This window comes from Grosmannia clavigera (genome assembly GCF_000143105.1).
Source record: "Grosmannia clavigera kw1407 unplaced genomic scaffold GCSC_161, whole genome shotgun sequence".
Classification (NCBI taxonomy): domain Eukaryota; kingdom Fungi; phylum Ascomycota; class Sordariomycetes; order Ophiostomatales; family Ophiostomataceae; genus Leptographium; species Leptographium clavigerum.
In genome coordinates this window covers 87,929-115,428 of record NW_014040778.1, presented here as the reverse complement: position 1 = coordinate 115,428, position 27,500 = coordinate 87,929, and the positions used below count along the sequence as shown (strand labels likewise).

Sequence of the window (27,500 nt, the reverse complement as noted above, 5' to 3'; positions counted from 1 at the left end):
GGTCAATACAATAATGCCGCAGCTAACGGTTATGAGAAGGAGCTGGCCGTCTTTTCATAAGCCATCTACTGTTTTATTACATCGGATACTAACAGAACACTCAACTACTCTCATAAACCGGCCGGTGATACTGTCACCGCTTCAGGCTTCTCACTGTACATCAGGTTTTTATGGAATAATCATACCGAGCCTTGAAGATGTGTGCACAAACAATCGTGTTATTGTAAAGCAGTGCTGCGATTTTAAATTAAAAGTTTCTATGGCTCACAATTATGAGGACCTCAGATCTCATACTCTGCACCTCCATTTCTTCGCCAGGTAGTCCTGTAAGAGGCACACAACGCAGACAAGTAGAAAGCAGAGATTAATCCCCGTCGCGCAACGCCGAGTCCGCTACATGATGCTTCGCAACTGCTGGGATCGAAAAGATGACCCGTTGGCAAAAAGAACACAAGCCTGGACATCAAGGAGCTGCCCAGCCCATCAACCAGAGAGACGGGGCGTCTAAATAGCGCGAAATAGCAGAATGTGCTCGGCAGTCGCATGTTCGGCTATCAGCGCTCTGCCGTCTGCCCAACTATGCCTTGACGGCGTAGTGGCGACGGAACATGTCGTCGATCTCGACGAGGTAGTAGGTGCCGCTGGCAATGTTACCCACGTCACCTTCTGGCTTGTAGCTCTTCTGGAGATGGGCCTTCTTGCGCAGATCACATAGCTGGAGGAGAAGAATCCGTGTCAGTGACTCGAAGGCAAGGATAGGGAGAAAAAAAACATACAGCATCGTACGTCTCCGGAGAGACGGCACGACGGCCAGTCAGACGGGCGGGGATGTCGAGGATGCGGGAGATCTCCTCGGTGCTGCCGACCACGCGGAAGGAGCAGAAGCTGGCGGCCAGGCCGGAGCCGTAGCTGAACAGGCCGATGCGCTTGCCCTGCAGCGAGGCCGAGTCGTGATGTGCGACGATGCTGGCGAGGCCGGCCCACACGCTGCCGCAGTACATGTTGCCGCAGTTGGTGGCCACCTGGATGCCGCCGCTGACGCGCTCCTGGAAGCGCTTCTTGGTCAGGGCCATAAATGTCTTCTCGACGACCTTGTCGGTGAGCGACTTCTCATATGGCATGTCGCGCAGCTCTGGCGGCACCTCGGCAAAGACGGCGGCCTCGGGGTTGGCAAGGTAGTCGTGGTACAGCATGCGGGCATACGACTTTTGCACCAGCTTGCACGTTGGTGCGTGGAAGGCCACATAGTCGAAACGGTCTAGGCCGGTCTTGGAGTCGGTGCTGGGCGCCTTGGCCTGCGCCTGCAGGGTGAGCTCGCGGGCGTTGTAGGCCTTGTATGCGGCGTCCAGGGCCTGGGTGTAGCAGGTAATGGAGTAATGGCCGTCGACGTATGGGTATTCGCTCGTCAGGTCTGGCTTGTAAAAGTCGTAGGCGTGCTGCATGTACGAGCCACGCAGGCCGGGCTCGAACACGATGGGGGCATCGGGGCCGATCAGCATAGCCACGGCACCGGCACCACCGCTCGGACGGGCGTTGCCCTTGGCGTACAGAGCAATGTCGCCGGCGACGACAATGCCGTCACGGCCGTCCCAGCCGCTGGACTCGACCCAGTTGACCGTGTTGAAGACGGCATTGGTGCCACCGTAGCAGGCGTTCACTGTGTCGACGCCCTCAACGTTGGTGTTGTCGCCGAACAGCTGCATCAACACCGACTTGACCGACTTGGACTTGTCCAGCATGGTCTCGGTGCCGACCTCCAGGCGGCCAATGTCCTTGGGGTCGATCTTGTACTTCTGGAGCAGGTTCTTCGTGGCAGTGAGGGCGAACGAGTAGATGTCTGCAGAACAATTGGTGGGGTCAGCAGAGAGGCCATTTTGCAATTGAAACGGGTGCAGCCGTCGACTCACCTTCACGATCGTCGCAGAAGCTCATATTGGTCTGGCCAAGGCCAATGGTGTACTTTCCAGTGCCGACACCGTCGAACTTCTCGAGCTCGGACTGTTGCACATACTGGAGAGGGCGTTAGCAGGGGGGGGGTATAACAGCAAGGATGGCGGGGCGATGCCAGCCCAAGACTGAGAGGATGGAGAGTCGTGCTCTCGCGGTACAGAGAATTGGAAGGAATAATGGAAGCCAGAGAGAGAGAAGCACGAGTCAGACAAGCTGCGGTGGCACACGACGCACCTGGCTGGGAAAATAGACCTCAATGGCCTTGATACCAATGTTTTGGGGGCGAGCGGCCATGGCAAAAATAATAGAGGGGCAGTTGGAGAGTCCGAGGCAGAAGACAGCGGGTCGAGAGCCGAAGAAGCAGAGGCTTGAAGAATTGAGAGGTCTGGGAGAGGGGGACCGTCAGCGCCGAGAATCTGCAGTGTTTGTCTTTGGTTTTTTGGTTTTTTTTGGTTTTTTTTCCTTTGCAGAAACCGGTGAATTTCCCTTTCTTCTCCCTTGGCCAGCAAAAAGGGCCGGTGTACAGAAGAGGCAGCACGGTTCACCGCCGTTTAATAGGGGCCCTTGCGGGGCTAAAGCAGCCTAGAGTAGATCTGGCTTGGCCTGGCAGGTAGTGATTGAGAAACATGCGGCCGGCCAAAACGACGAGCCAATCCCATCAGCCGCCGCGTGGATGCACGGGCAAAATTACACATGAAGATGTGATATATATTGCAGCACAGGTACGTACCAGTTGCTATTCTCTTTGCCGGGTGCAATTGGGCTGTCCTGTCCTGTGTGAGCTCTGTTCTGTGTTCCGTGTGTTTGGTGTTCCGAGTTCTGTGTTTCTGTGCGTTGTGTGAAGGGCAATGACGGGAGAGTGACAACAGTATGGAAGGGGAGGCTTGGCCTTTAAGCAAGGTGAGAGAGAAACCCCAATCCCAACTGTATCTTTTCGGTGTAAGGGCGAGACAGTTGAGAGAAGATGGGAACGGCGGATCGTCTGCGTTTTTTTTTTGTTGGGCGTTGAGCTTTTACTCCGTTGACGGGTGGTAGTATCGTCTTACCATTGTCATTCATTGCCTGACCGGGAAGGAACCCGAAACGGCAATAGCAATGCAGCCAGAAGGCTTCAACGTGTAGCACACAGAATGGCACTGTGGGATCTAGACTAATAGCAGATACCGCTATCGGGAGGGAAATTGCAGTCGCTCTGTGTTGGTGCGTCGGCCTGGCTTTAGGGCCGTCTTCTAAATTGACCAAGGCCCACTCCACCAGGCACAAAGCGTTGCAGGAGCTTCCCGCTTATCACATCTTGGTCGTTAATTCTGCTGCCTTCGGCCTTTGCCACCGCGTACCGAGATATCGCTGTAGATTGCATACACGGATTGATCTTGGCGCCATGTACCCCTGTTCCCGGTTCCGATTTCCTTGCTGCCTGGCCGGCGGCTGGAGAGGCTGACGAGGCCTGCCGATCAGATTGCGGTCTGTTTACCGAGTCCCAAAGTACCAGAGCCTCGCTCGCAGCAGCTAGACAATGGCGAGATACCATGCTGGGTCATTGTGCGAGCAGGATGTCGCGAGCACTCCGTACGGCTCATTTGGATGCCACTGTGCACTGCTATGGTGTGTGTGTGGCTGACACTTCGCCACCACTTCTCCGCTAGCTCTCAACCAATGCCGTCGCAAGTCGATACAGCAAGTCTTTCTGTTGCATGATCGCTTGGGATGGATGTGTCTGGGCCTCGGAGCTTGCCCTCTCAAGAAAAAGAGCGTTCTAGCTCGGGTCTGAAGCCTTGGGCCGCACGTCCGTCTTATTGCAATCATGGATAGATGCATACCTAGAGAACATGCTCTTGCAGGAGGCTACACCACACACTGTGCACCCTGCGATACGGCCATGCATCTTGTGCAACTGCCGACAGAGCTTTTTTCCCTGGGTGTTCAGTCTCGCCTCCGCAGACGCTTGTCGGCTGTATCAGCAAGGCCTGCTCGCGGTGGAATGATTTGCGGAAGGGGTTTACGTGACGCTTTTTGGAGTGCAGAATGTGTCGGTCTCGGAGGCATCACTTGTCTGGGACATTGCTTTACGCACAATCATGTTCCTGAAGTACGTCCAAGGCTAGAGGAGCCTGCGCTTCATAGCCGCCCATTTCTGTAACGACTGGGCCCTGAAAAGACGTAGACCCTCGTGGGTATGGAGGTTTTCAGAGCAGCAGCAGCGTGTGACTGCCGACGGGCGGCTGATCTTCAACCCCGTGGTGCTGAACCGCGGAAACTGCGACACGACCGTGGTGGCGTATCAAGAGCATCGGTATCCGAAGGCTACGGGTGGCGAGGACTGCAAGACGCGCCGTTGATTTTCCAGGCTTCGTCCGCAAGCGGACAGCCCGCTTCCCTGCAGAACTGCCTTGGCTGGAGACAAACGCTGGCTCATCGGCTACAACAGTACAGGTGAGCCATCCGTTGCATTATTTTGAGGGCATCACATGGTCTCTGCATTGGCCTGCGATGTGTTTGTTACAATCATAGATATTCAACGCAAAATGTGCAGTCCGCACTCCTGACGCCATGCTTCTTCTGTTCAGACATTCCTTTCAGCCCGCTTCGTATTATTCATCTGCTCCGAGCCTCGGCCTTTTAGATCCTGCGCACCACCCCGTCTCTGTCCGTCGAATGATCGCTGACGCCGTGCAACGCATGCTTTGCACGGCGGTGTGCCATTGTGCTAGCACAAGTAGGCGTCGCCTGATATTAAGCCTGCGCCTTGATTGGCGCTCGATTGTCATCTCCCCGCTTTCAGCTTGGCACCTGCAGGAAGCGGTCGTAGTATCTGTCCAGCCACTGAGCCGCTTCGACGCCAGACTCGTCCAGGCTAGAGTCCCAACGGCCAAGGGACCCGACATAACCGTCAGGCCGCACGTTCACAATCGCCACCTCGCCCGGTCCAAGACTGCCCAGCCACTTGTTGGTGCACAGTGCTCCGCGTGTGTCGAGGCCTGGAACATCATCCAGGTAGAACGTCCAGCGGCTGTCTTGCAACAGTGGTGGCAGGTCCGCGATCTCAATCTCGCTCTTTGGCATCGTGGCTGCAGCGTCGTTAGTCAAACATGTCCTGGACAAGACGTTGTGCACGGAAACTTACTGATGACCGAAAAGGTAAAGAGGTCGCTGACACTTGTGTAGCGTTCTGGCCGTATGTAGATGTCCTCGGGCGCCGGGCCACGGGGCTGCAGGGCGTACGAGATCTTGGCCGCAGCAGAGAGGCGGTTCATGAGCGAGTGTGTGGCAGCCATGGCATCACAGAAGGTGTCGAGGAAGATCTGGGACTGATGCACGTCCCACATGAGCAGATAGATGCGGAACTGGCCGAGCATGGGAATGTCCAGTTGGATGTCGACCGGGTTCGCATCGATGTAGCGGGTCACCTTTGCCGGCGGCAACAGGCAGCCAGGCTTGGCACCGCCCATGACCCACGAGGTGCCCTCAACCATATTGATGGCGTTCTCGCCGTACTCGGCGCCGATGCCCGAGATGAAGCGCACGTTCGTCTTGAAGTTCTCAGCCATGGCGACGGCGTCGCCAGCCGCCATCTGGTTCGCATGTTCGTAGTCAAAGTTGACCAGGTCTAGGGCGATCTTGCGACGTTCCAGCTCGTAGCTCTCCAGAAGGGTGGGCTTGGCCAGGCCTCGGATGGCAAAGTTGAGCTTCCATGCCAGGTTCCAGCCGTCGTGCATGGACGTGTTCATGCCCTGGGCCGACTTGGGCGAGTGGGTGTGGCTAGCGTCGCCGGCAAGGAAGGCCCGCATGTGGCTGTCGGTGAAGCGGCTGGCGATGCGCTGGCCGATCTGGTAGCGGCCGAACCACTCGATGTAGTTCCAGCGGATGCGGAAGGGCGCCATGATCTCGCGGGCACGCTGCATGACAAACTCCTGGCCGAGCTCGCGACGGTCGATCTTAGGTCCGCTCTTGAGCTCGATGTAGAAGCGCGTCATGTTGCGCTCGCGAGGAACGATGAGGATGGAACCAAGGTCTTGCTGATACACCAGAGACTTGGACCAAATGTCGGGGAAGTCCGTGTCGAGCTCGCCGTCGAGCACACCCCATACAGCTGGCTGTGACAGGCCGACCGGCTTGGCCTCCGGGATACTCCTACGTACCTTCGAATGGGCACCATCGCCTAATCGAGTGTTAGCAGGAGACAAAAAGGCAGAGGACGGGTGGTGACGGACAGCCAACCAGGTACTGGGCCAGGATGGTCCGACGGTCCTGGGTCACGTTTGCGCGACAGTTGATCTGCAGAGGGCCGGCACCGGTCTTGGTGTCACAGGCGCTGTACGACTCGAAAGCCGTGTTGCGGCGGACGTCGAGCCCGCGCTTCTTGATGTCCTCGAGAAAGAGGTTTTCGACCATGCCCTGGTGGACGAGCAGGATGTAGGGGTCGAGCACGTCGATGACGGTCGGGTAGTGGACTTCGCGGCCCAGACGGTGCAGCTCCTTTTCGGGAGTGCCGCGCCAGAAGCAGATGTCGTAGACACGGACACCGCGCTGCAAAAGGGGATCGGCCAGGCGCATCTGCCGGAAGGTCTCAATCGTCTTTGGCTGCAAGCCATCTGCTCTAGACCGGTTGTCAGCCTACACCGCTCTGTCTGACAGGACCGAAGCTTGCTCGCGCTCGCTCGTTTGCGCTTCCTCACCTTCCAACGGGCGTTGGGTCTGCCCGGTCGTCGATGACCTGGACTTTGATACCGAAACGGGCGAGATTGGCGGCCGTCATCATGCCGGCGGGACCGGCGCCGACGATGCAGACTTGGCAGACCTGTGGAGCCTCGGGCATGCTCCTAAGCATCGTCAGAGGGTCGACAGTGGTCTCGGCTGTCATAGAGGCTGCCACGCTCGTGGCGGCGCCATCGGCAGCACCATCGACGGAGCCGCTCATAGCGACGTCGCCGCTTCGTCCATCGGCCGTGTTGCCAACGAAGGAGGGCGCCATTGATGGCGTGTAGCTGCGATCGTCAGCCAGCGTATTGAGCTCCGGAGCCCCACTCAGAAGCGTCTGCGAATGCGGTAGTCGTCGTTGAGGGTGAGTGCGTTTGCGGCGCCGAAAATGCGTCGGTCTGGTTCTGTCCTATCCGGTTCTGAACTCTTTCCGGAGTCGAGTTGGAAAGATGGGCGGCTGAGGAAAGGCACGGCAGCAAGGGAGACGAGACAAGACGAATCGAATCGAATTGGCGCAGCAGCCAAATCGGGGGTAGCCAAATGGGGAAGTGTGCGTGGTCCGACCAGGAGAGATCGGTCGAAAAGGGCGACTCTTTCAGCCAGAGGCAGGAGTAGTGGGAGAGGTGGCGCGCAAGGATGCGTCGAAACACGAGGCTTAGTGGCGTTTATTTTTTTTGTCCTTTCTCTGGCGTCGCACTTTGGGAGGGGTGTCGGGGCAGCACGGTATGAGGTTGTACTGGAGAAAAGCGAAGCGAGGTTTAGGGGGCAAGGGATAGCGGAAGGAAAGAGTCTCGAGCCGGAAGCTTGAGGACGAGGGTGAAACAAAAAGGTCGAGCTTGGCGGTGGGCAAGACAGAAAAAAAGAAGTTGGCGAGGGCGTTTTTGCGCAAAAGCGAGAAAATGGAGAAAATGGAGGCCACTGTGGTTCTTTATGTGTAATACGACGGCAGGCACACAAACACAGGCTTTCGCATCATGGGCTCACCAACAGGCAATGAGCACGCTGGGATGACAGGGCGACGACAAATGTCTGGACCAGGTTTTCCCAACCCTGTTTTCTATTTATCTTCCCAGGACGGTCTTCCTTTTGGCGTGCAAGATATCTGCAATTGGCTTTTCGCGTCCGATCGGTGGCGGAAGTGATAGAGAGATAAGACGGTGAAGAGAAGATACAGAGAGGCGCAGACAGGACTGACAGGATTGCCAGGAAGGGCAGAATGGGCAGAAAGGGCAGGAGGCAGAGGAGTGCGCGCAAAGGGGTGCTGTGCAGCGTCGTCAGACGCTGAGCAGTTGTGGCACGAGGGATTGCAAATCGGCTGCCAAAAAGTGCTAGGAGCGATTGGGGGCAGGAGCGACCGGCCAAGGTCGAGGGAGGGTCCAAGGGGGCCAGAAGCGGCTGGCGGGACAGGGAAGGAGCGTACGAGGCAGCCATTCATCAGGTTGCAGCGTTGATTCAACTTGCACGAGGATCGACTGATGTGGTCTGATTTCCGACGACCGCCTGGGCCGCGCTGCCACCGGCGCCTGTTCATTGGCGGCTGCTGCAGGAGGGGCTTTCCGAATAAGAAAACTACCCCCCCTTCCCAAACTCCAAGTCTCTCCGAATACGTCCAAGCCCGGTCGGGAAAGGGCGAGCAGCTTTGCTCCGCTCGCGCCTTCTTTGGCGGGGTCAGACAGGAAAACATCAGCCCATTCGGCCTCCCGTTGTCTCCGTGACTCGCACCACTGCCAAGGCCCCCCGGTCCGCTAGCCTTGCTCCAGGGAAAGGACGTTTGCGCGTTTGGGGGTTTTGACATTTCGGCCGCCTGGCCGCGACCTGCCTCTGTCTCGTGGCACGTTGGGCCATGGGCGATCCTATCCCGATGCGGCAGGAATGGGCTGTTGAGGCTCGATCGTCTAGTGGCCTCGCCCTCTCTGACGGCGACGAGTATTCGAGTCTTGCAGTTATCTGCACCCGTATGGAGTGCGGAAAGTATCTTACATTGTACATACGGAGTACGTACTATCTTCCCGGACCTGCTGCATGAACCCCACATGGCCAAACGAGGCAAGCCCCGTGCTTCGGTAGTGCCTGACCGACCGTTGCGAACGCCAAAGCGCGAAAGCTTGAAAAAACCAGATAGTCCAAATCTTCATCCGCGCGCGTCGTGCTCCGTGCTCCGTAACACTACGACGTATGTAAGATATAACGGCGCCCTTTCTCTCGCCGAAAAGGAGCGTCGTCTGTGCAGAGTTTGCCACGATCCATCTCTGCCTCACTACTCCGTACCGAGGCCCGTCTCCACGGTGACTGCGTCGGAGATCGGCCGATGCCGGGGCGCTATTTCCGCCGTGCTTCAGAAATGGGAAGAAGGTCTAGTGTCTTCATTGGGGAGGCAGCTAAAGGCCTCTTAGTGGGACAAAGTGGCTTTGTCGCAAATTGTGACAGATGACCATGCTCGGCATCTTTGAATCTTTGAGATTTTGGTATTGTCCGCCTGACAAAAATGCTCGTAGACGGGGGTATCGATGCATCCTAGAGCAGCAGCAGTGCAATTTTTACGGCCGCGACGCATAGCCATGGCGCCAATGAGGGTGGAAACAGGTTGGAGGCGGCGCTGCCCAGCCCGTTACTCTCTTTTGCATGTGGTTTCTCAGGGCCGAGCCCGTCGCCGGTGGTGAGGCTGTTGCTGGTCTTGACGTCGACCTGCGTGGCATCGCCCGGCGCAAAAAGGATGCCGACAGAGTCAGCGGCGGTGGCATTGATCTGGTCGGGCAGGAGCAGCAGGTTTTCGAGCGAGTCACAAGAAGGACGCGTGGCCGTGTCGGCGATACTGTTGGTGACTGATACGGGCAGGTCAAAAATAGTGTAGTGGTCGACGTCGTTGAGACGGAAACTCTGACGAATGGATATCTGGAAGAGGGGCGGAGTAAGCAAGGCGCAGCTGGTGTGTTGGCTAGCGGGGGGATGGGGTTGCCATGAGATTGTCGGAGCTCACATTGTAGACCCCCCGGGCACTGCCGGTTGTTGTTGGCTGGCCGTCGCCGACGAGACAGTCGGGCCAGACCCAGTTAATGTGCTTGACGGTGCTGCCGGACTCCTGGTCCATGATGGGGCCGAGACTGGCGTTGTTGGCTGAGGCGGTGCCGTTGCTGACGGTGAAGTTGTGGCTGGTGTCGTAGCTGTAGAGGAAGATGGTGATGTTGTGGATCCGGCTGGGGCTGTTTTCGGCCAGCTGGGACGGCAGGTTGAGACGGCCATCTGCGGTTACGTCGATAGCCAGCTGTAAGGAGTCTGAGAGGTTAGGTGAAGAGATGAAAGGAGGGGAAAAAGAAGAAAAGAACTTGCCTCCTCCTAAAGGTGTGCCAGGTTGTGGTGAGTCTACAATGGCAAAGCCGGGCGTGAATATCTGACCGCCAGCCACGGTGAAGTCGAGGGCCGAGGACTGAGCCGGTGCGAGAAGGGAGAGCAGCCAGAGGCCGTCCAGGGCAGATGTTCTCATGAGGACGTCTTGATATGATTGTGTTGGGATGAGAGCACGAGAGGACGAGTCTGATGTTGGACGAAAAGAGAAGCTCAGGAGACATTCTTCAGGCTGGCGACCCGGCCTACGAGTCCGGGGTAATCAAGCATACTCCAAGGCGTCGTCAATGCTGAACCAGATGTAACCGGCTGTGCGACATGCGGGCAGTGTTGGGCATCGGCTGCGACGCCTGTGATGCAGCCTGGGTTTCAGCTGGCCGCGAGACAGAACAGGCGGCCAGAGTGGGTCCACGAAGCCGGCGATTGCCTAAACGGGAATTCACAGCAGCTTTTGGTGGCTTTTAACTTTGGTCTTTGAGAGTCTTTTGAGAGTCCTTTCAGCGTTCTATCCGCTGTCTACTCGGCCGATGCTCGCGACAGGGTGTCGGCGAGGCCACCGAGGTCAGCAGCGACGGCTTCGGGGCTGCGCAGCGTGAGCGCGGCGGCCTGCTGGGCGACTTCCATGAGGCGATGGGTCTGGCCACCCTGAGCGAGGCCACCGACGAGGGCGCCGAGAAAGGTGTCTCCGACGCCATTGACGGAGACAATGTGGGCGTCGTCGACGGCGGCGGCGGGAAAGAGGCGCATGTAGACGCCACCGACGGGCTGGTAGTTCAGGTCGCCATCACCATCATCAAGAGGCGCCCTCACGAGGATGTGGGCCTCGGCGCTGCGGTCGTGCAGCAGCGGGTCGTCTGGGGCTAGCAGGCGGGTCAATAGGGCGCCGCGGGAGCCGAGCTTGGTGACGACTGTCGGGATATAGGGCAGCAGCTGGACGGCCTGCTGGGGCACGCCGGCATCGACGAGGGCGGCTGACGTGAGGCGGACGAAGCGGTCACGTGCGCCGGCCATTAGACCCAAACGACCGATGACGGCAAACCAACGCGGGTCAGCAGTTAAGAGGCCACGGGCACTGGCAGCTGCGTGCATGGCCGCTAGCTCGTGCTCGTTGGGCGTGGCGAGGTCGACGAGGGGGAGGCGACCATCGAGATGGCTATCCCCTCTAAATAGCCTCGACGACTTGGCTGCCGAGACCGGCTCAAAGGCCACGTGTGCACCGGCCTCGCGAGCCGCTGCAATCCAGCCGTGCAGCCCGGCCGGTCTCCAGTTGCCGTCGACGACGACCCAACGTGGCGCAGCGGCTGTCACGGCCGAGCTACAGCCGTTTGTCGCATCGTCGCGTGCAAAGATGTCCATGTCCGCCATCGCTACCACCAGGCTCTTGTCGGCCCCGTTGATGGCCACGTATTGCGCCGTCCGGGCACCACTGTGCTCGTGGCCCAGCTGCTGAACTCCCGTCGTGTCCAGGCCGGCTGTCTGCATGGCCGAGAGAATCGTTGCGCCGGCTCTGGGGGTTACAAGTCAAATCAGCAATGTGTCTGTGCCGCCAGCCGTCGTCGGCTCGCACCTACATGTCGTCGCCCACCAACGTGCACAGCTTCACCCTGGTCGATGGGCTGACTCGATGTGCTGCCAGTGCCACGTTGTGGCCCACGCCGCCGACGGTCTGTCGGATCGCTGCCGGGTTCGACACATGCAGCTGCAGGTCGGCCGGCCGGCTGTCGTTGTTGCTGACGTAATCACAGCTGAGGTCGATGGCCACGGATCCGGCGACGAGAATGTCGGCCTGGGGGACCTCTGGCACGATTTTGGTGTGGACAGGCTGCTGCATGCTTGGACAGGACACATATGGACTGCTATGGATGTGAGCGGAAGCGAAGCTCGAGTGTACACGGCCCGATTACCTCTCGTCGCCGTTAGCCAGGAGCTTGCTCAGCTGGACCGCCACCTTGGCGGCCCGCCGCACGTTGTCGCGCACGAGAGCCAGATTGGCGCCGACGCTGCGGCCATCGGTCAGCTCGCGGATCCGCTGCAGGACGTAGGGCGTGTTGCGGGCGCCCGAGAAACCCTTGGCGGCGGCCTCGGTCACGGCCCTGTCGATAGCCTCGTCCATCTGGGCGCGCGGAATGGCCGCAGCTGCCGGGATTGGATTGGCAAACAGCAGGCCGGTCTCGATGGCGAGCTGCTCCTGGGCTAGGATGATGGAGGCTGCCTCGGCCTCGTCGAGCACGACCGACGGCGACAGCACGCTGCCCTCGCGGGCCCAAAAGGCCGGGAACGGGATCGGTACAGCTTTGGGACCTGTCGGCCGGCCGTCGGCAAACGTGGCCACATACACGCCCTGCGTCTCGAGGTATTCCAGCGTGGCCGCCGTGTCGAGGAAGCCCTTGCTGCCGCTGCAGACGACGGCGACGCGCGTGCGGCCCAGCTCGCTCAGATCGGCTGACACGTCCATGTGCTGCTGCCACCCGCGATGCACTCCGCCGAGACCACCGGTGCCAAACACTCGGATGCCTGCTAGCCGTGCCAGAATCATCGTGCCTGAGATCGTCGTGCCGCCGTGCCGCTTGTGCTTGCTGCCCGGCCGTCCAACCAGCTGCGCCAGGTCCCGTCGCGATGCCTTCTGTGCTCCCTCGTCCACCATTCGCGCAATCTCGTCCGGCTGCAGTCCCACCGTCGGCCGTCCGTCCAGAACCCCGATCACCGCTGGCACTGCTCCGTTCTCTCGCACGATCGCCTCTAGCCGCAGGTCCTCACCAATCGCCCCATGCGTGTAGATGGTCGATTCCAGCGCCACCACTGCCCGGTTCGTCGCCACCGCATCTGCCACCTCCTCCGTCACCCGCAGCAGCCCGCCTAGGCCTCTTGCTGGCCCGCTGCTCAGCCTCCTTGTGTGGTGCAGGCCCCTCTGGTGGCCATATATCCTCCTGCCCGTGCTCGCTCGCCCGGCCAGCTGTCTCCACGGAATTGCCATAGCAGATTGTAGCTCGTTCAAGCCAGTCTGTTCAGCGCACCGTCTAGTCTTCGTGCCTTTGTGTCGTGTGATGGCTCGAGAGGGGGAATGGCAGTCTGCCAGAGCAACCGTTATCTGTGTCCGAGTTAGCGGCACAGACTGCTAAAACTGTCCATGGCCCTAAATATTTGGCGTACGGAGTCCTCCGTACAGACGCTAGCAAAGCAAGTCGCGTTCACGTGATTTTATCCGTATCTTTTATCTCTTATCGATACCAAATTTTTGGTCTTATCGGCTGTTTGGAGGAAAAAAACTTTTGCCTGCTCTGTGCAGCTAAACGGAGAACACGACGAGACACTGCACGTCCACGACTCTCTGCAACCATGGCGCAACGACAGGTTTCGAAAGAGGTCGACGACACGATGGAGCTGGTTTCTGAAGCAGAAAGTTCCGACTGGGAGATTGACAAACCGCAAAATGAGCCCAAGACACCGCGGCGAGGCGCAAAGGTGCTGGTGGTCGAGAAGGACGCAGAAGAGGCCGATCTCGAGCGGCTCGTCCTCGGCGACAAGGCCGGGTTCCGGTCGCTGCTGTTCCAATCTGACGAAGTCGACAATGCGGAGGACTACCTCAAAGACCTGTCGCTGGCAACGGTGCCGGCCGAAGAGGACGACACCGGCCTGGGCGAGCTGGACGACAGCAACATGTTCTTCACGGACGAGGGCATGGTACTCAGCGCGCCGGCCGACGGAACGGCGTTCGTGCGTCTGGGAGAAGGTGCCACACGGGATCTGAACGCACCTGCGTGGGACGACAGCGACGACGAGCGACTGCGGGTGTCGCTGGCCGGACACACGCGGCTGCGCAAGCTGCGGCGGTACGAGGGTGAGGACATTGTGAGCGGCGCCGAGTACAGCGAGCGTCTGCGGCAGCAGTACCTGCGACTGAACCCACAGCCGGACTGGGCAGCCGACGCGGAGAAGGCACGGATGCGGCGGGAGAGCAAGGCGGCCGCGGCGAGCGAGAAGAGGAGGCAGCGGCGGAAGAGCCGCAGCAGTGGCCCCGCCGGCGAGGGACGGACGTCTGGTGACAGCGATCTGTCCGACAGCGGCAGTGCCTCCGGCGACGACGACAAGGACGCCGACGGGTTTGGCACGGCTGACGACGCCCTGCCGCTCGACACGTTCTTCCGCAGCGCCGGCTCGCTGGCGGGCGCCTCGGCCGAGCAGCACCTGCGCAAGCGGCGGCGGCTGCAGCCAGAGACGCTGGGGATCCAAAAGACCCGCGATATGGCAACCGTGCACGTGGGCCCGGTCGACTCGCTGGCCTTCCACCCGCGCTTTGCTGTGCTGCTGTCGGCGAGCACGTCGTCCGTGCTGCACCTGCACCAGGTTGCCCCGGGTGCCCAGCCGGTGCCGAACCCGCTGCTCACGTCGGTGCGCGTGCGTCAGCTGCCCGTCCGGCGCGCCGCCTTTCTCGGCCGCGATGGCGGCCGCGTCATCTTTGCCGGCCGTCGCCGCTTCTTTCACACCTGGGATTTGGGCACAGGTCACGTGCAGAGAGTTAGTCACGTGCAGGGCCATCAGCTCGAACAGCGTTCCATGGAGCGGTTTCGGCCGAGTCCGGCGACTGGCGACGCCGACAGCGACGAGGCCGGCTTCCTGGCCGTCATCGCGACCGACCGCAAGGGCGGTGGCATGCTCAACATCTTGCGCGTCCAGACGATGCAGTGGGAGGCCCAGGCCCGCCTCGACAGCCGCGGCGGCATTGCCGACTTCCAGTGGTGGCGCGACGGCACCGGCATCACCATCCTCGGCCGCGACGGCCGCGTCGGCGAGTGGTGTCTGGCTACGCGCCGCTTTGTTGGCCTGTGGCGTGACGACGGCTCGACTGGCGGCACCACGCTCGGCCTTGGTGGTTCCGGCGGACCAGACGTCCTTGGCGGCGATCGCTGGGTCGCTGTCGGGTCCAACAGCGGCATCGTCAACATCTACGACCGCCAGACGCTGCTCGACACGGCTGCCGCCACTGATGGCGTCACCACCTTGCTCCCCACTCCCGCGCCCACCCGCTGCTTTGAGCAGCTCACCACGCCCGTCACCGAGGTCGTCTTCACACCCGACGGCCAGCTGCTCGCCTTTGCTAGCCGCCACAAGACCGATGCCCTGCGCCTCGCTCACCTTCCTAGCTGCACCGTCTACCGCAACTGGCCGACCCAGCAGACCCCCCTCGGCCGCATCACTGCCCTGGCTTTTAGCAAGGACAGCGACATGCTCGCCGTCGGCAATGATGTCGGCAAGACGCGCCTCTGGGAGATCCGTGGTTAGACCAAGAGAAGGAGGGAAATCGAAAGAGAAAGGGGGACAGAAGAGAGAGAAGTCAGAGGCTGGCATGGGACAGACAAACACAGCAGAACAACGGCGTTGGACAGTGTCTTGTGTTTTATACTTTTCGCGTTGCTCAATCACATTGATCGTTCTAGGACCCTTGTATATACAAATACACCGCAATGGACACGAATGCTATACTGCATGCACACCCCCATCTCTACATGATATTTGCCAGCAGGGCTGCCATGGGAGTTCCCGACACGATTCTTCTTCTCGGAAACACAAGTTCATTCGAAAGAGTGTAATCGGCAAGAGCTCTCTGGTTTGGGAACTTGTGCACCGGTGTGCCGCTAGACATGGCCTCGAGAAAGTCAAAGATGTTGACCCAAACCTTCTTGATAGCCTTGTGCTTTGTTAGCAGGACTCGGACTATTTTGCAGCGGACGAAGGAAGAGCTTACCTTGCGGCACTGGGTCTTGCTGCAGTAGGTGCCTCTAATGTTGAGGTCCGTTACGAGCTTCTGCCAGTTTTGCAGCGTGTCCTCGCCAAAGTATTCTTCCCACTGCTGGATGGCCTTGTTGATCTTTTTTCCCTTCTTGTTCTTGGCCATGATGAGAAGTGTGTGTGTGTGAGAAGCGAGAAACTGTCAATTGAAATGCGAAGCGTGCAGGATGTTTTGGCTGAGAGGGAATGTTGATGCTTGCAAGCCGTTTGGACTGGAGGGAAAAAGCTCATCATTTCCGGCACAAACGTGTCACCGAGCCTTAAGTATCAAGAACCAGACGGCCTTTGTTTGTAGTGAATATGACATTGTCCGTGCTCTTCAGCTGCGCGTTTGTTCGCCATTGCGCATCGGGAGGCCTGATGAAGCCTGGATACACCAGGTAAGGCTGGCAGGCTGAACGAGACAGAACAAGCCGGAAACAAGGGGTCCAGGGGAAACAAGGACGCGGACGAATGAATTGCTGCAATTGCCACAGCCTTGAAGCTGTATTGCGCCTGAGAACGCCTATTGGGGGCCGCATAAACGGACGGACCACCCAAGCCACAGCAGGCAACAGCAGGCAACAATACAGTGCAGAACCAGGCAGGGGCGCAAACCGGATCGCAGTGTCCGTCAGGAGAATTGCTAATGTTTAATTTATTTGATCGGCTTGAATACGGAGAACTTTCTTTCTTTTGGTCAATAGGCGGACGGAACAAGTTGCAAGCAAAGTCAGTAGGACTGCAGCAACACATTTACAGTATTATGAGCGCCTTCTATGGCGATTGGCTCAAGATACCCACAAAGGTCACTGCCACCTGATGTGTGCCTGAAACCAACGACCAACGACTGCAGGTACCAGCTCACTTCCGCTTTCGGAAATGCAAAAAGGAGGTCTCCGGATGATGATCGAGCCGAGGTCCGGTTACCTCAATCTGAACAATTGACGAATCTTGTACGGAGTAGCATATCACTTTTCAAACATTACGGACTGCCCATCTTACATGAGTTCGATCTTCTAGCTACTGTACAAACTAACAAAAGGATTGAATCAGCACACAGAGCTCGACCTTTTCGTATTCCTACATCCTCCGTCTCGCTACCTCAATAGGGCAACATCTTGAACTCTGGTTTGAGGCCAGCGATTCGTCGGCTGCGTCGTTGTGCAGGGGGAGCAGGGACAACTGGAGCGACTGGTGCCAATACCGCCGGAGCTGAAGGTACAACCGGAGCAACAGGAGGGGGAGCAGGAGGAGCAGGTGGAATAAGTGCAGGAGGAGCAAGTGCAGGAGGAGCAGGAAGAACTGGAGCAACAGGTGCAATAGGTGCAGGAGGAACAGAAGGGACCAGAGGAGCAGGTGGAACAGGGGCCACAGGAACGACAGGAGGAGCCGCCGGACCAGGAGGCGGTACCACAGGAGGTAAAGGAGGATTTGAAACACCGACAGGCACAGGTGGTGGTGGTGGTGGACTGGGACTGGGACTCGGACTTGGACTGGGGGAGGGTGAATCGTCAGAGGACGACGAGCTCGAGGCTTCGCTAGACGAGGAGGAATGCGGAGGTGACGGAGGTGGTGGAGGTGGTGGTGGAGGTGGTGGAGGCGGTGGTGGTGCCGGTGGCACTGCCGTTTGAGTTGCAGACGGAACTGCCGAAGCCTGCAATCTGATCTGGATTTGGGGCTGGTTCTGGCAGAAGATGATGGAGGTGGTGCGGGTCTGGTGTCCGGACCTTGTGCTGACATGCGCCGTCTCCCACTGACGGAAGAGGCGCTGCACTTCGGTCATCTTCCTCTTTGGCTTCCCAGTCCAGCGGCTTTCGATTTCGAGCAGTCTCTCGAGATCTTCGCGTTCCTTTTGGGCGATGGCATCCGGCGGCCAGTCCGAGTCCGTGTCTGCATCCGGCAGGGTCTGCTTCCCCTTTCCCTTTGCCGTTATCCTGGTCTTCTTGGATGGCCTGCCACCATCATTGGCGTCCTCGTCATCGCTATTGTTGACCTTGCTGCTCTGACGGTTCTCGCGCTCAGATCGGACGTTGTCAACAGCGTCTTCGCGCTGGAAGAAGCGCCGGAACTGATGTCGTTCCTCGCTCCAGTTGCGGTGCTTCTTCTGGGTCCGCGGCTTCTCCGGACGGCCACTGGCCATGCGAGCCCACAGACGCTTCCAGCCCGCATCCTCCACACCGGCCGCCGGCTCTAGAGGCCGCCGCTCCAGCATCCTCTCGGCCACCCGGAGCGCCTGCTGACGCCGGCGGTACACCGAGTCGGCTGCCAGGTCGGCGCACCGGCGTTCGCGGATCATGGTTGTCCGCAGCTCGAACCACGCGTCGCCAAATCGCTGGCGGCCCCACTGCACAAAGCTGTCGGGATCGTACGGCTCGAGAGGCGGTTCGGCCAGGCTGCCGGGCTGCTTTCCGTCCAGAGGGTACGTATCTGGATCAAAGGGCTGGGGCAGAGCGACGTCGGGCATCCAGGCGACGAAGATCTCAGGATACTGCACGGGCTGTTGGCTGGCGGATGGGCCGTCGGCGGGGCTCGGCCCTGCCTGTCGACGCTGGCTTCGGCGAGACATTGCGTGAGGACACACGAAAAAGGTAGCTGTTCCAATGAGCAGAGTGGTAAGAGATGGTAATGAGCGTAGAAAGTGTAAAGCGTAGATACAGAAAATCAGAAGACAGAATAACAAAAAACAAATCGGGCAAGCGATGCCCTTTAATACCACTCGACCGATGCAGCCATCATGTCGAACGGCCGTTGCGCCGGTTCCTCACCAGATCCTTTTTGCCGTCTTCCGTTTTCAGCCTTCTCTCAGCTATTTCCCTAATGGAACGGGGGGTTGCATAGCAATACATCTATTTTGGGTGCTAGAGCTCGGCTGTAGTGGCAAAGACTCTTCCGCATCGGGAGTGACAATCGCACCCCAATTCGTCTGGTGGTCATGTTGGCGGTGTTGGATGCTTCAAGGGGATGCAAGAGGGGACTGCCATCATCTGTCACGCCAGTGACCAAGAGGAACTGTCGCTGACACAGCTGAATGCACGTGACGATACTACAAAGACAAGACGACGTTCTTTCTCTTTAGAATAATGAAGGACGTTCTTTCCACTTCCAGAATCAGAGCACATACGCACAAAACAATCAAAGGAAAACATATTAGAAAAAAAGCCTTGAAAGGACGAGGGATGACATACTATTACAAAGAACCAAATCTTGTTTCTCTCCCTCTTTTGTCTTCTCTTTGTACATCTGTTGTTTCGCAACCTGACTTCTCCCACCACACTACGTCTCACGTCTGCCAAGTTCCTTTATTGCGTCTTCTCAACTACGGATACAATGACCAAAGAAGAGCTTCTTGGCCTAGTGATTAATAGGTTCGACCAAGAAAGGGCAGCTATCACCAAAACGGTGATTCATGCAACGAGAGACTCCTACCGGACAGCTGCTGTCCAAAAGAACGTGACGGATCTCGAGGAGCGACGGAGCCTCCTCCACGACTTCTTAGCCGAGTTTAGCAAGTATGGCTAGGGTACAACGGTCGCGGCGCTCTCAATTTTCCTCCTCTGTCCGATGGACCAGTTGACATATCAGGTCGCCGCCGCCAAGACGTCGTACCAAGCTCGGAGCCGAAAAGGAGGGCGTCAAGTCCAGCTAAAGGCAGTCTAACTAGGAAAACATTGGCCAAAGCAGCCGCGCCCAACACACCGCCGAATGCCGTTTCCTCCGAACTATCTACACCCTCATCCTAGAGTCCGATCACAGAAGCCAAGACTAAGGCGCGCAAGCATTCGGCGACAGTAGCAGCCTATCGTCGCGATGGGCACGTATGCGTCCTATCTGGATACGGCTATCCAGACGGCGCGCACATTTTCCCGTTCTCGGTGAGCAAAGACCAATCTGCAATGCTACCGAAATTCGTTCTTGAGACGTTTCGGGGCGAAGAAGCCACGGCGGTGTGGAGAGCCCAATGCGAGAACATGGGGATCCCCGAGTCCCCCCAGAATATCTTATGTCCAGGGAAGCACCTACACGCCTTGTGGGGAGCAGCGCGGTTTGGTTTGAAGCCGCTACGGGACCCCTCTGCGGCTGAGAAGAACGAGGTCTGGGTACAATTCCATTAGCTGCGCCAAGGTCACCGGAAGCCTGACGACATTGTTGACGATGCTATGGTGGACCAGTTGGTAGACAGATTGTTCAGTGTTTAGAGTAGCCAGAACTGACATCCAAGCAAGGGTTTCACGGTAAGGATAACTATATTTACCTGATATTAGCAAAACAAAGTGTAAATAATAATTATTACTTGGGCTGGATAGCAGAGGACGTACTGCTCTTATTGTACAGTATGGTTTTGAAATTAGTAACAATTGTTTTTTTCTTGAGTGTTGATACCGGAGAGGATTATGACCCAATTTTACATCTCAGCTGCGAAACCTCTCTGCCCTCTACGTAGACGCGAGGAGCCTGATTTCCTTCGCTGCCTACAATCTCCACCGTTCCGGCTATATCTTTTAGCCCTGACCCCAGAATATGGTACGAGTGCACCACAGGGTCCAAGTGGTGAGTCTGCATCGTTTGGATCGTTAGGGAAAGGTGGTCCTGCAGCACATATCTGCCTTGAAACGTTGTACAGATGACATGTGCGGCTGCATTTTCGTGGCCGCCCTGAAATCTTCGATGCATGTCCAGCACTGCTGACAGAATGACCCTAGTCTCCTTTAGACAGATGCGACCTGTGCTAAACACGAACAAGGACTGTGGGATGTGGGCGATGATGCCACCATGTGTGGATAGCACAAGGAGAAGGATAGATCCATCCAGCCCACATAGGCTAACCCTCGGCGTTTCCATAAAGTTGACCCATCGAATATCGCCTACGTATACCTTGGGATTGTGTATGAGCGTCTGCGTCTCTGAGGAAGACATGATTTGCGGATGATGTCCAGCTTTGACGGCAGAGCCGTGCAGTAGCGCCTTTATATATTATAGAAGGCCAGCTGCAGATGCATTAGACACATAACACAATTATAAAGAGCGCGCTTGGTCACTGATATATGCTATCTGATCATCCACTAGTAGAAGTGACCAACTACGTCCATTCTTTAATAACACTGTGCCATTGGAGTAACAACCTATCTTTATTCGTACTACATCGACAATTAGAGAATAAGGAAAAAGAGTGCAGAGTACACTAAAATGTAAAGCGAAATCAAACTAAACAAAGGAAAAAATAATGAGTAGACAACCCAAGTACAGCAAAAAGCATGACAAGGGTGGAAGTGATACAACACTAACAAACAGCCATTCCACTAATCCTCACACTCTTTCCAGTACACATTACTTCTTATTTTGGGGCCGCCAAGTCACCAGACCGGACCTGATCGACAATCACCAAGTCCGTCGACCGGACATAACAGCCGGAGAGGGCTGCCTTGCTGGCGGCCGAGCCGCTCGTCGCAGCGGCAGCCCACTTGTCGAACGGCAAGGCCAGCTGAGTCTGCAGGCCGAGGGTGCTGCGCAGGTGGTCGTACAGGTCCTGGTACTCCTTCGTGGGCTTTACCCAGCGGCCGAGCCGGGCATGGGCCCCACCCAGGAGTTCGATCGGGTGGCAAGAATGAGCTGCGAGGGCCTTGCGGTCGCCCTGGGCGTCTTCGGCAGCGTTGGTAGTGGTAGCAGCTGAGTGGACGCCGCTGGCCGCGGTCTCGATCTGGCGGAGGACATTTTCGTAGACACCGAGCGCGTCGGCAATGCGGCCAGCTTCGACGTAGAGGCTGGCGAGGAGCTGACCGGCCGCAAGGGCGTCCGGGTCAAGCCAGCCGCGGCTGCGTCGGAGGTTGTACCAGAGCAGGTCGGCCAGATCGACGGCGCGGTCGAGATGGCTGTGACCATCGCCGACGTAGGCGTGGACGAGGGCAAAGCCGATGGAGAGGACCGTGGCCGGTTTCCAGCTGCGACGAACCTCGCGCGACTGCCAGAGCCGCAGCAGCATTGACTGGAGGCGACCATAGTCAGCCTGGGCGGCCAGCAGACGAACCAGCGCAGCCACGTCGTGGACCTCGAGTGCGGCCAGGTCGACCTTCTGGGCCTCTAGCACGGTAAAGATCTCGGCCGTGACGGCACGCGAGAGGAGAAGCAGCTGTGTCGTTGTCTCTTTGGTCGACGCATCTGTCGTCGGCAGCTGCACGCCGACGCCAGCCAGCATGCTCGCAAGATCGTAGCCGTAGCCGATACCGGCACTCTCGGCACCGTAGTAGCCCTGCGAGGCGGAAAAGACAAAGGCCAGCCGGCCGACCTCGAGCGCCTGCTTCTGTCGGCCACTTTCCAGCAGCGTGCGCACCTCGGCGTTGCCGGCGCTGGCCGCGGCCGCCGAAAAGCTGGCATGCGCCCGGTCGCGGCCCAGCTCGGCCAAGAGAGCCTCGTAAAACAGCACGACGTGCTCCTCGGCCACGGCAGCCGCCTTGATCGGCTCGGCATATGCGCGCACAAAGAGCGGGAACAGCTGGCCGTCCAGCAGGCGCACCAGCTCGACCTTGCTGTCGTCAACCCAGAAGCGCCGCAGCCGTGCGCCGTGCTGCAGCAGAAGCTCGATTCCCACGCCTGTGGCCACGGCCGTGCGGTACTCGTCGTGCAGAAAGGCTTCGCACAGGAGCGACGACAGCAGCTCCGAGAAGGACGCCGACGAGACCACCGTCTTTGTCTCTCTCGTCTCTGAAAGCTGCCGCTCAAACGCTGCCACAAACACAAACACTACCCGGCTATGAATGTCGGCCGGCAACTTGATCGTCGTCGTCTTCGTCATGCTCGCCGGCAGCGTGCTGCCAAAGACGAGAAGCAGTCGAAGCTGACTAAGCAAATCACGACCCAGCGTCACGAGACCTGTGCTGACAAAGACAGCCGCCAGCCTTGTGGCCGCCTCGAACAGCTGCATGGACACGACGCCGTGGCAGCTGACAATGTCAACGACGGCCGACTCGACGATCCGGCGCACGCGCACCTGCGCCTCCGCAGTGCCGCTGCGCTGCAACAAGACGATGACGTGGTGCAGCTGCTTCAGCGTGGCCTTGTGCCAGACACCATACTCGGCTTGCATCTGCGTATACGTCTCGATCGAGACGGCTACGGCTCGCTCGATCGTGGTCGCCGTCACGGCCTCGGACATCTTCTTGCTGCTGGACGAGATGACGGTGACGTACAGCTGCGAGAGCCGTCGTCGGACCGTGTGTACCGTTGTCTCTGTCAGCACAGTGGTCGTCGTCTGGGTCGTCCTGTGCCTCGTCAAGACCTCCTCGTAGATCGCGAGCGCTTCCAACTGGCGCTGCTCGCTGCGCTCGGCCACTTCTGCCAGCGCCAGCAGAGCCTCCCCAACGACAGACGACGACGACCCAAACACGTCCGTCGCCCTGTCACGATACTCTACTGCCGTTCGGTACATCAGCGCATTGTCTGCTGGGGCGGTCTGATGCTCTAGCGAGGTCACGTGAGCCTCGTATGCCAACGCCGCCACCTCCTCCGTGAAGCCTTCGTAGCTAATGCTTTCCTTGCGCTGGATGCCAAACGTCTTCCACAGCTGGCTAGCCACGACGGTCAGCTCGGACCACCGCTTCTCCGCACGCCAGTGGCGCACCAGCGCAACCGTGGCCGTAAACGCATCGGGGTGCACGTGATCCAAGCCCTTGTTGAGAGTGCCGGCGATCTCGCCATAGCAGCCGTACGCCTCACGTCGGCCCAGCAGCTCGTACTGACCGGCCAGGGTGTACAGAGCCCGGACAGTCAGGGCGTGCGCAGAACCAAGCGACGCCTTGTACCGCTGAACCAGGCCGATGTACAGCCCGATCACGGCCTCGTGTCTGTGGTGTGCCTCGTAAAAGCCCACCAGTCCCGACAGCACCTCGACAAACAGGTCGTCTTCCGGCGAGAGCGACGCCATTGCCGCCTCGTACACACGCAGATGCACCTTCTCGGCCCGGTCGAACTGTCGCTGCCGTGAGTAGCCTGTGGCCAGGTCCTTGGACAGCTGTACCGTTTCGCGCGCGAATGTCGGGCTCAACTTGATCGGCTCGCCGTTGTCCTGCAAAACCTCCGGCCAAGTGACTTCCAGCGACCGTCGGATGGCCATCTCGGCGTCTTCCCATCGACCCCGTGCCACGTGTGTGTTGACCAGTGCAGCTGCCGAGGAGAAAAACGTGGTGTCAAGCGTGCTCCGGTCCTTGCAGCGTTGCAGCTCTCTTTGGAACAGCTCGTGAACCACTGTCTCTATTTCCTCTGTCGTCTGCATCGTCGTCACTTTCGTCGTCACTGTTGTTTCCGTTATCTCCCGCACCACCTCCGTCACGAGAGTAGTAGTGCTGCGGGCCATCTCGTCTTCTGTCCGGTTCTCCATCTGGTACCATGACCACACCTTGGACAAGATGCTCGCTGATATCACCAGAAGGCCGAGTTCCTTGAGCTGAACCGCCACGTCATGTATGTAGCCGATCATCTCCGTCGACTCAAACTTGTACGTCTTGTACTCAGTCCACAGGACAATCAGAATGTTGGCCGCTTCTTCCGTTCGCTTCTGCCGCCGCAGAAAAGTGCTGTAGGCCAGGGAGACTTGCAGTTTGGCTGCGTGCATATCCATCAAAGACGCCACCGCCGAAGTCTGCGTCATCCCAGACACCCACTGCCACAGTCGGACGTACACCCTCTCGGCCAGCTGCCACTTCTCCTCCAACTCGAAGCTTCGAGCAGCTTCCAGTCCAACTGGCACCCGCAACACGTCTTTGTCGTCAAAAAAAGTGGCTATGTCGATCAACGTCTTGCCAATGCCTGGAATTACTGTCCTCTCCTCACCCTCACGTTGGATCTTTACATCGGACATGGCCTCGACGACTTTGCGAGCTTCCCGGGACCCCGAACCGAATATCTTGACGTTGATTTCCTGGAGCTCTTTGTAGGCACCGCGGATATGATCCACCTCATTTGTGGCGACATACATGGCTGCAAGACTCTCGTACCAAACGATGACGCGATCGCTGTAGGTACCATAGCGGTAGTTGGTATGCTCGATCTTGAACTGGATCAGCTCCTCGCGGTACTCAAAAATGTCGGTGCGCGTAGTGAACACCATAGAGCTGGTCGCGTCCAGGAAGAGATCCGTGCAGGCGATGACGAGGGTACTGTAGGTCGAGAGCACGGTCCGGCCGAGGATGGCAGCGCGGTAGAGATAGCGGGCGCCGTCGACGACGTGGCCGGCAGCGAGATGAGTCCGGCCGAGCACGATGAGGCTCTGGAGCACAGACACGCTATTGCGGTCGGTGAAGAGCTTCTCGCGGATGCGCAGCGAGAGCGTCAGCCAGGCGATGACCTCGTCTGACGAGCCAAGGCTGCGGCTCCACACGTGGCGCTCCAGCAACGCGAACACGGCCGTGTCGGGGAAGACGGCGCGGAAGTCGTGCAAGAGCGCCAGCTCGCCGCCCTGGATCATCGAGGATGCCCGGAAGTGCGTCAGCCAGCGTGCCATGACGAGTGGCAGCAGCGGGTTGGCCGCCATCAGACGGCGTGCCACGACGTCGTCCATTTCCTCCACCGTCGGCTCGCCGTACGCGGCCGACCGGACCGACAGCCGTGAATACAGCAGCAGGTGCAGCACCATCATCGTGTGCGCCTCCCGCGTCGCCGGCAGTGCCCGGCCCAGCTGTCGCTGCTGCATGTGCTGTCGGATCAGCGAGCTCTTGAAACGCACGTGACCGTCTCGCACCAGCACCAGATCCGGCACCGTGTGAGAGACCAGCTGCGCCACATCGACCGCTTCAGCTGTGCTGCGTTGTTCAGTCACGTGAACCGACAGCAGCTGCGCCACGTCCGTCTCGGCCAGCACGCCGTCGCTGATAGCTAGGAAGACCAGCATCCGCGCCAGATCGCTGTCGCCCTTGAGGTCTAGCCGTGCCACCAGCAGCTGCAACACGTCGTCCAGGCTACCGCTCAGGCCAGCCGCCACCTTGATCAGCTCGTCTGCTCCGGCACCGCCAGTCTGCTCGCTCTTTCTGCCATAGTACTGCACAAGATAGCTTCCCGCAAGCCTTGCCCACAGAAAGGAGCTGCCGGCCTTTTGTGCCAGCCCATCGATGGTCTTCTCGCGCGTCGCCGGTGCCAGCTCCATAAACAGGCTCGACCGCGCCAGTGTCTGTCGCAGAAAGCTGCGAATGTCCGGCGCAATCTCCTCGGCCGTCATCGCGATCTTGCGGGCACCGGCAATCGCTCGCTCGTGACGCGCAAACGTGATGATCCGCACGCTCTTCACTGCGGTCACGTGCTGTCGCAGTGCTTGCAGGAATCCAGTTACCGCCGACTGTTGGCCCCCGGCCACCTCGTCCAGCCCGTCGAGCAGCAGCACGATCGGCTCCTCGCTCCTCTTAAACGTGTTGAGGCCCACCTGCAGTGCCTTCCAGAGCGCCGTCTCCAATGCCTCCCGTGGCTGTTCGCCGGCCGAAAAGGCGCTGACCAGGCTCTGGTACAGCTTCATGTTGCCCACGCTGCGCTCAAGCAGCTGGAACAGGACGCCCTTGAGGAACCCGAGCACTGATGCGCTTTCGTGGTCGTCCGAGGCTGTGACTGTTAGTACTCATTTCGGGACAGAAATGGAAAAAAGAAGAAGAAAGAAAGAAAGAAAGAAAGATCCACATACGAAAAGTGTACAGCAACACGCTGTAAGTCGTGCCGAGCAGCGGTCGCTGCAGTCTCTCCTCGATCCAATCGGCCAGAACAGTCTTGCCCGAGCCCGGGCCGCCTGTCACGCTGAGAAACTTGTCGCCACTCTGCAGAAAGTCCGCCAAGTCCGCCTTGACCCATTCGCACGTGTCCTCGGCGCGCTCCAGATCTTCGCTCAGCTCTGCATACAGCGCGTGGCGGAACTGTGTCTTGTCATCGTTGAGACGAGCCCGCAGCTCTGCCGGCCCCAGCGCATAGGACTGCTTGCCCATGCTTTGTCGCCACATCCGCTCGTACAGCGCCGCCTTGCTCGTCCAGATCGACTCGATATACTCCCCAAATTCCGCGTCCAAGTCGAGTCTCGTCGGCTGCTCATACCGGCCCAGCCCCAAGATGTTGCGCCGATAGTACTTGGCCACATTTCGGGTCAGATGCACCAGTTCGCCGTACAACCGACTGATGTCGTCCTTGACTGTTCGGTCCGACTCAAAGATGCCCGGAATCTGCGTGATCTGCGACACCAGCAGCCCGAGCTCGTACAGCACCATGAACCCTGGAAGAAGCGCTGCTGCCTGCTGGTGCCCAATGTCAAGCAGCATCCGGCAGCTCGCCAGAGCTCCGGAAGCTGCCTCGCGACTCAGTGGTGCAAACTTGCCCACCTTCTCGCCAAAGCGCCAGATCTGCAACCCAAAGAACTGTGCCGTCCGCAACACCCGGTCCCAGTCACTGCCCTTGCGCGGCATGTGCATCAAACGCTCATCCGCAATGGTGTTGAGGTAGCTGACTAGGTCTGTCTGTTCTAGCGCTGGCGCGTCGTAGCCACGCCAACAGCTCTCCGGTCCGCCCACAAGAATCTCCTCTCTCGACACCGCGTTGGAGTCGGTCTGCACCACCGTGGAAACGGTCGTGCGACTGACCACATTTTCCGTCTCGCTTGAGATACTGTCCTGCAATGCATCTTCCGCTTGCGTCACCTTGATAGATAGCGTCGTCGCCTTGGCCATCTTCTTGGACGAAGCCGTCACGCCGTTGCTCTGCGCAACAACGCTGGCAGGCGCCATCAT

The 27,500-nt window shown here is 58.7% G+C and overlaps 8 protein-coding genes across 8 annotated transcripts; 1 reads left to right on the top strand and 7 right to left on the bottom strand.

Annotated features, from left to right (window-relative positions):
* Positions 1-577: 577 nt before the first annotated feature.
* On the bottom strand, positions 578-2,244 carry CMQ_8112 (hydroxymethylglutaryl-synthase; the record flags this gene model as incomplete). The annotated part of the gene is made up of 4 exons (XM_014315653.1): positions 578-715; positions 777-1,837; positions 1,908-2,010; positions 2,185-2,244. 4 exons carry the CDS (start codon positions 2,242-2,244, stop codon positions 578-580), a joined length of 1,362 nt encoding a protein of 453 aa, XP_014171128.1.
* Positions 2,245-4,728: 2,484 nt separating this feature from the next.
* Positions 4,729-6,922, bottom strand: CMQ_8090 (pentachlorophenol 4-monooxygenase; the record flags this gene model as incomplete). The annotated part of the gene is made up of 4 exons (XM_014315631.1): positions 4,729-5,018; positions 5,075-6,109; positions 6,162-6,547; positions 6,627-6,922. The coding sequence occupies 4 exons, from the start codon at positions 6,920-6,922 to the stop codon at positions 4,729-4,731; spliced, it is 2,007 nt and encodes a 668-aa protein (XP_014171106.1).
* Positions 6,923-9,162: 2,240 nt separating this feature from the next.
* On the bottom strand, positions 9,163-10,129 carry CMQ_8306 (uncharacterized protein; the record flags this gene model as incomplete). Its single annotated transcript, XM_014315847.1, has 2 exons — positions 9,163-9,540; positions 9,626-10,129. The coding sequence occupies 2 exons, from the start codon at positions 10,127-10,129 to the stop codon at positions 9,163-9,165; spliced, it is 882 nt and encodes a 293-aa protein (XP_014171322.1).
* Positions 10,130-10,506: 377 nt separating this feature from the next.
* On the bottom strand, positions 10,507-12,964 carry CMQ_8032 (indigoidine synthase a-like protein; the record flags this gene model as incomplete). Its single annotated transcript, XM_014315573.1, has 3 exons — positions 10,507-11,497; positions 11,562-11,822; positions 11,895-12,964. The coding sequence occupies 3 exons, from the start codon at positions 12,962-12,964 to the stop codon at positions 10,507-10,509; spliced, it is 2,322 nt and encodes a 773-aa protein (XP_014171048.1).
* A 362-nt stretch (positions 12,965-13,326) lies between these two features.
* Positions 13,327-15,270, top strand: CMQ_8186 (small nucleolar ribonucleoprotein complex; the record flags this gene model as incomplete). Its single annotated transcript, XM_014315727.1, has 1 exon — positions 13,327-15,270. One exon carries the CDS (start codon positions 13,327-13,329, stop codon positions 15,268-15,270), a length of 1,944 nt encoding a protein of 647 aa, XP_014171202.1.
* Positions 15,271-15,490: 220 nt separating this feature from the next.
* Positions 15,491-15,883, bottom strand: CMQ_8240 (uncharacterized protein; the record flags this gene model as incomplete). Its single annotated transcript, XM_014315781.1, has 2 exons — positions 15,491-15,676; positions 15,734-15,883. 2 exons carry the CDS (start codon positions 15,881-15,883, stop codon positions 15,491-15,493), a joined length of 336 nt encoding a protein of 111 aa, XP_014171256.1.
* A 1,387-nt stretch (positions 15,884-17,270) lies between these two features.
* On the bottom strand, positions 17,271-18,325 carry CMQ_8267 (uncharacterized protein; the record flags this gene model as incomplete). The annotated part of the gene is made up of 2 exons (XM_014315808.1): positions 17,271-17,297; positions 17,405-18,325. 2 exons carry the CDS (start codon positions 18,323-18,325, stop codon positions 17,271-17,273), a joined length of 948 nt encoding a protein of 315 aa, XP_014171283.1.
* Positions 18,326-21,091: 2,766 nt separating this feature from the next.
* Positions 21,092-27,500, bottom strand: CMQ_8166 (nacht domain containing protein; the record flags this gene model as incomplete). The annotated part of the gene is made up of 2 exons (XM_014315707.1): positions 21,092-26,334; positions 26,414-27,500. The coding sequence occupies 2 exons, from the start codon at positions 27,498-27,500 to the stop codon at positions 21,092-21,094; spliced, it is 6,330 nt and encodes a 2,109-aa protein (XP_014171182.1).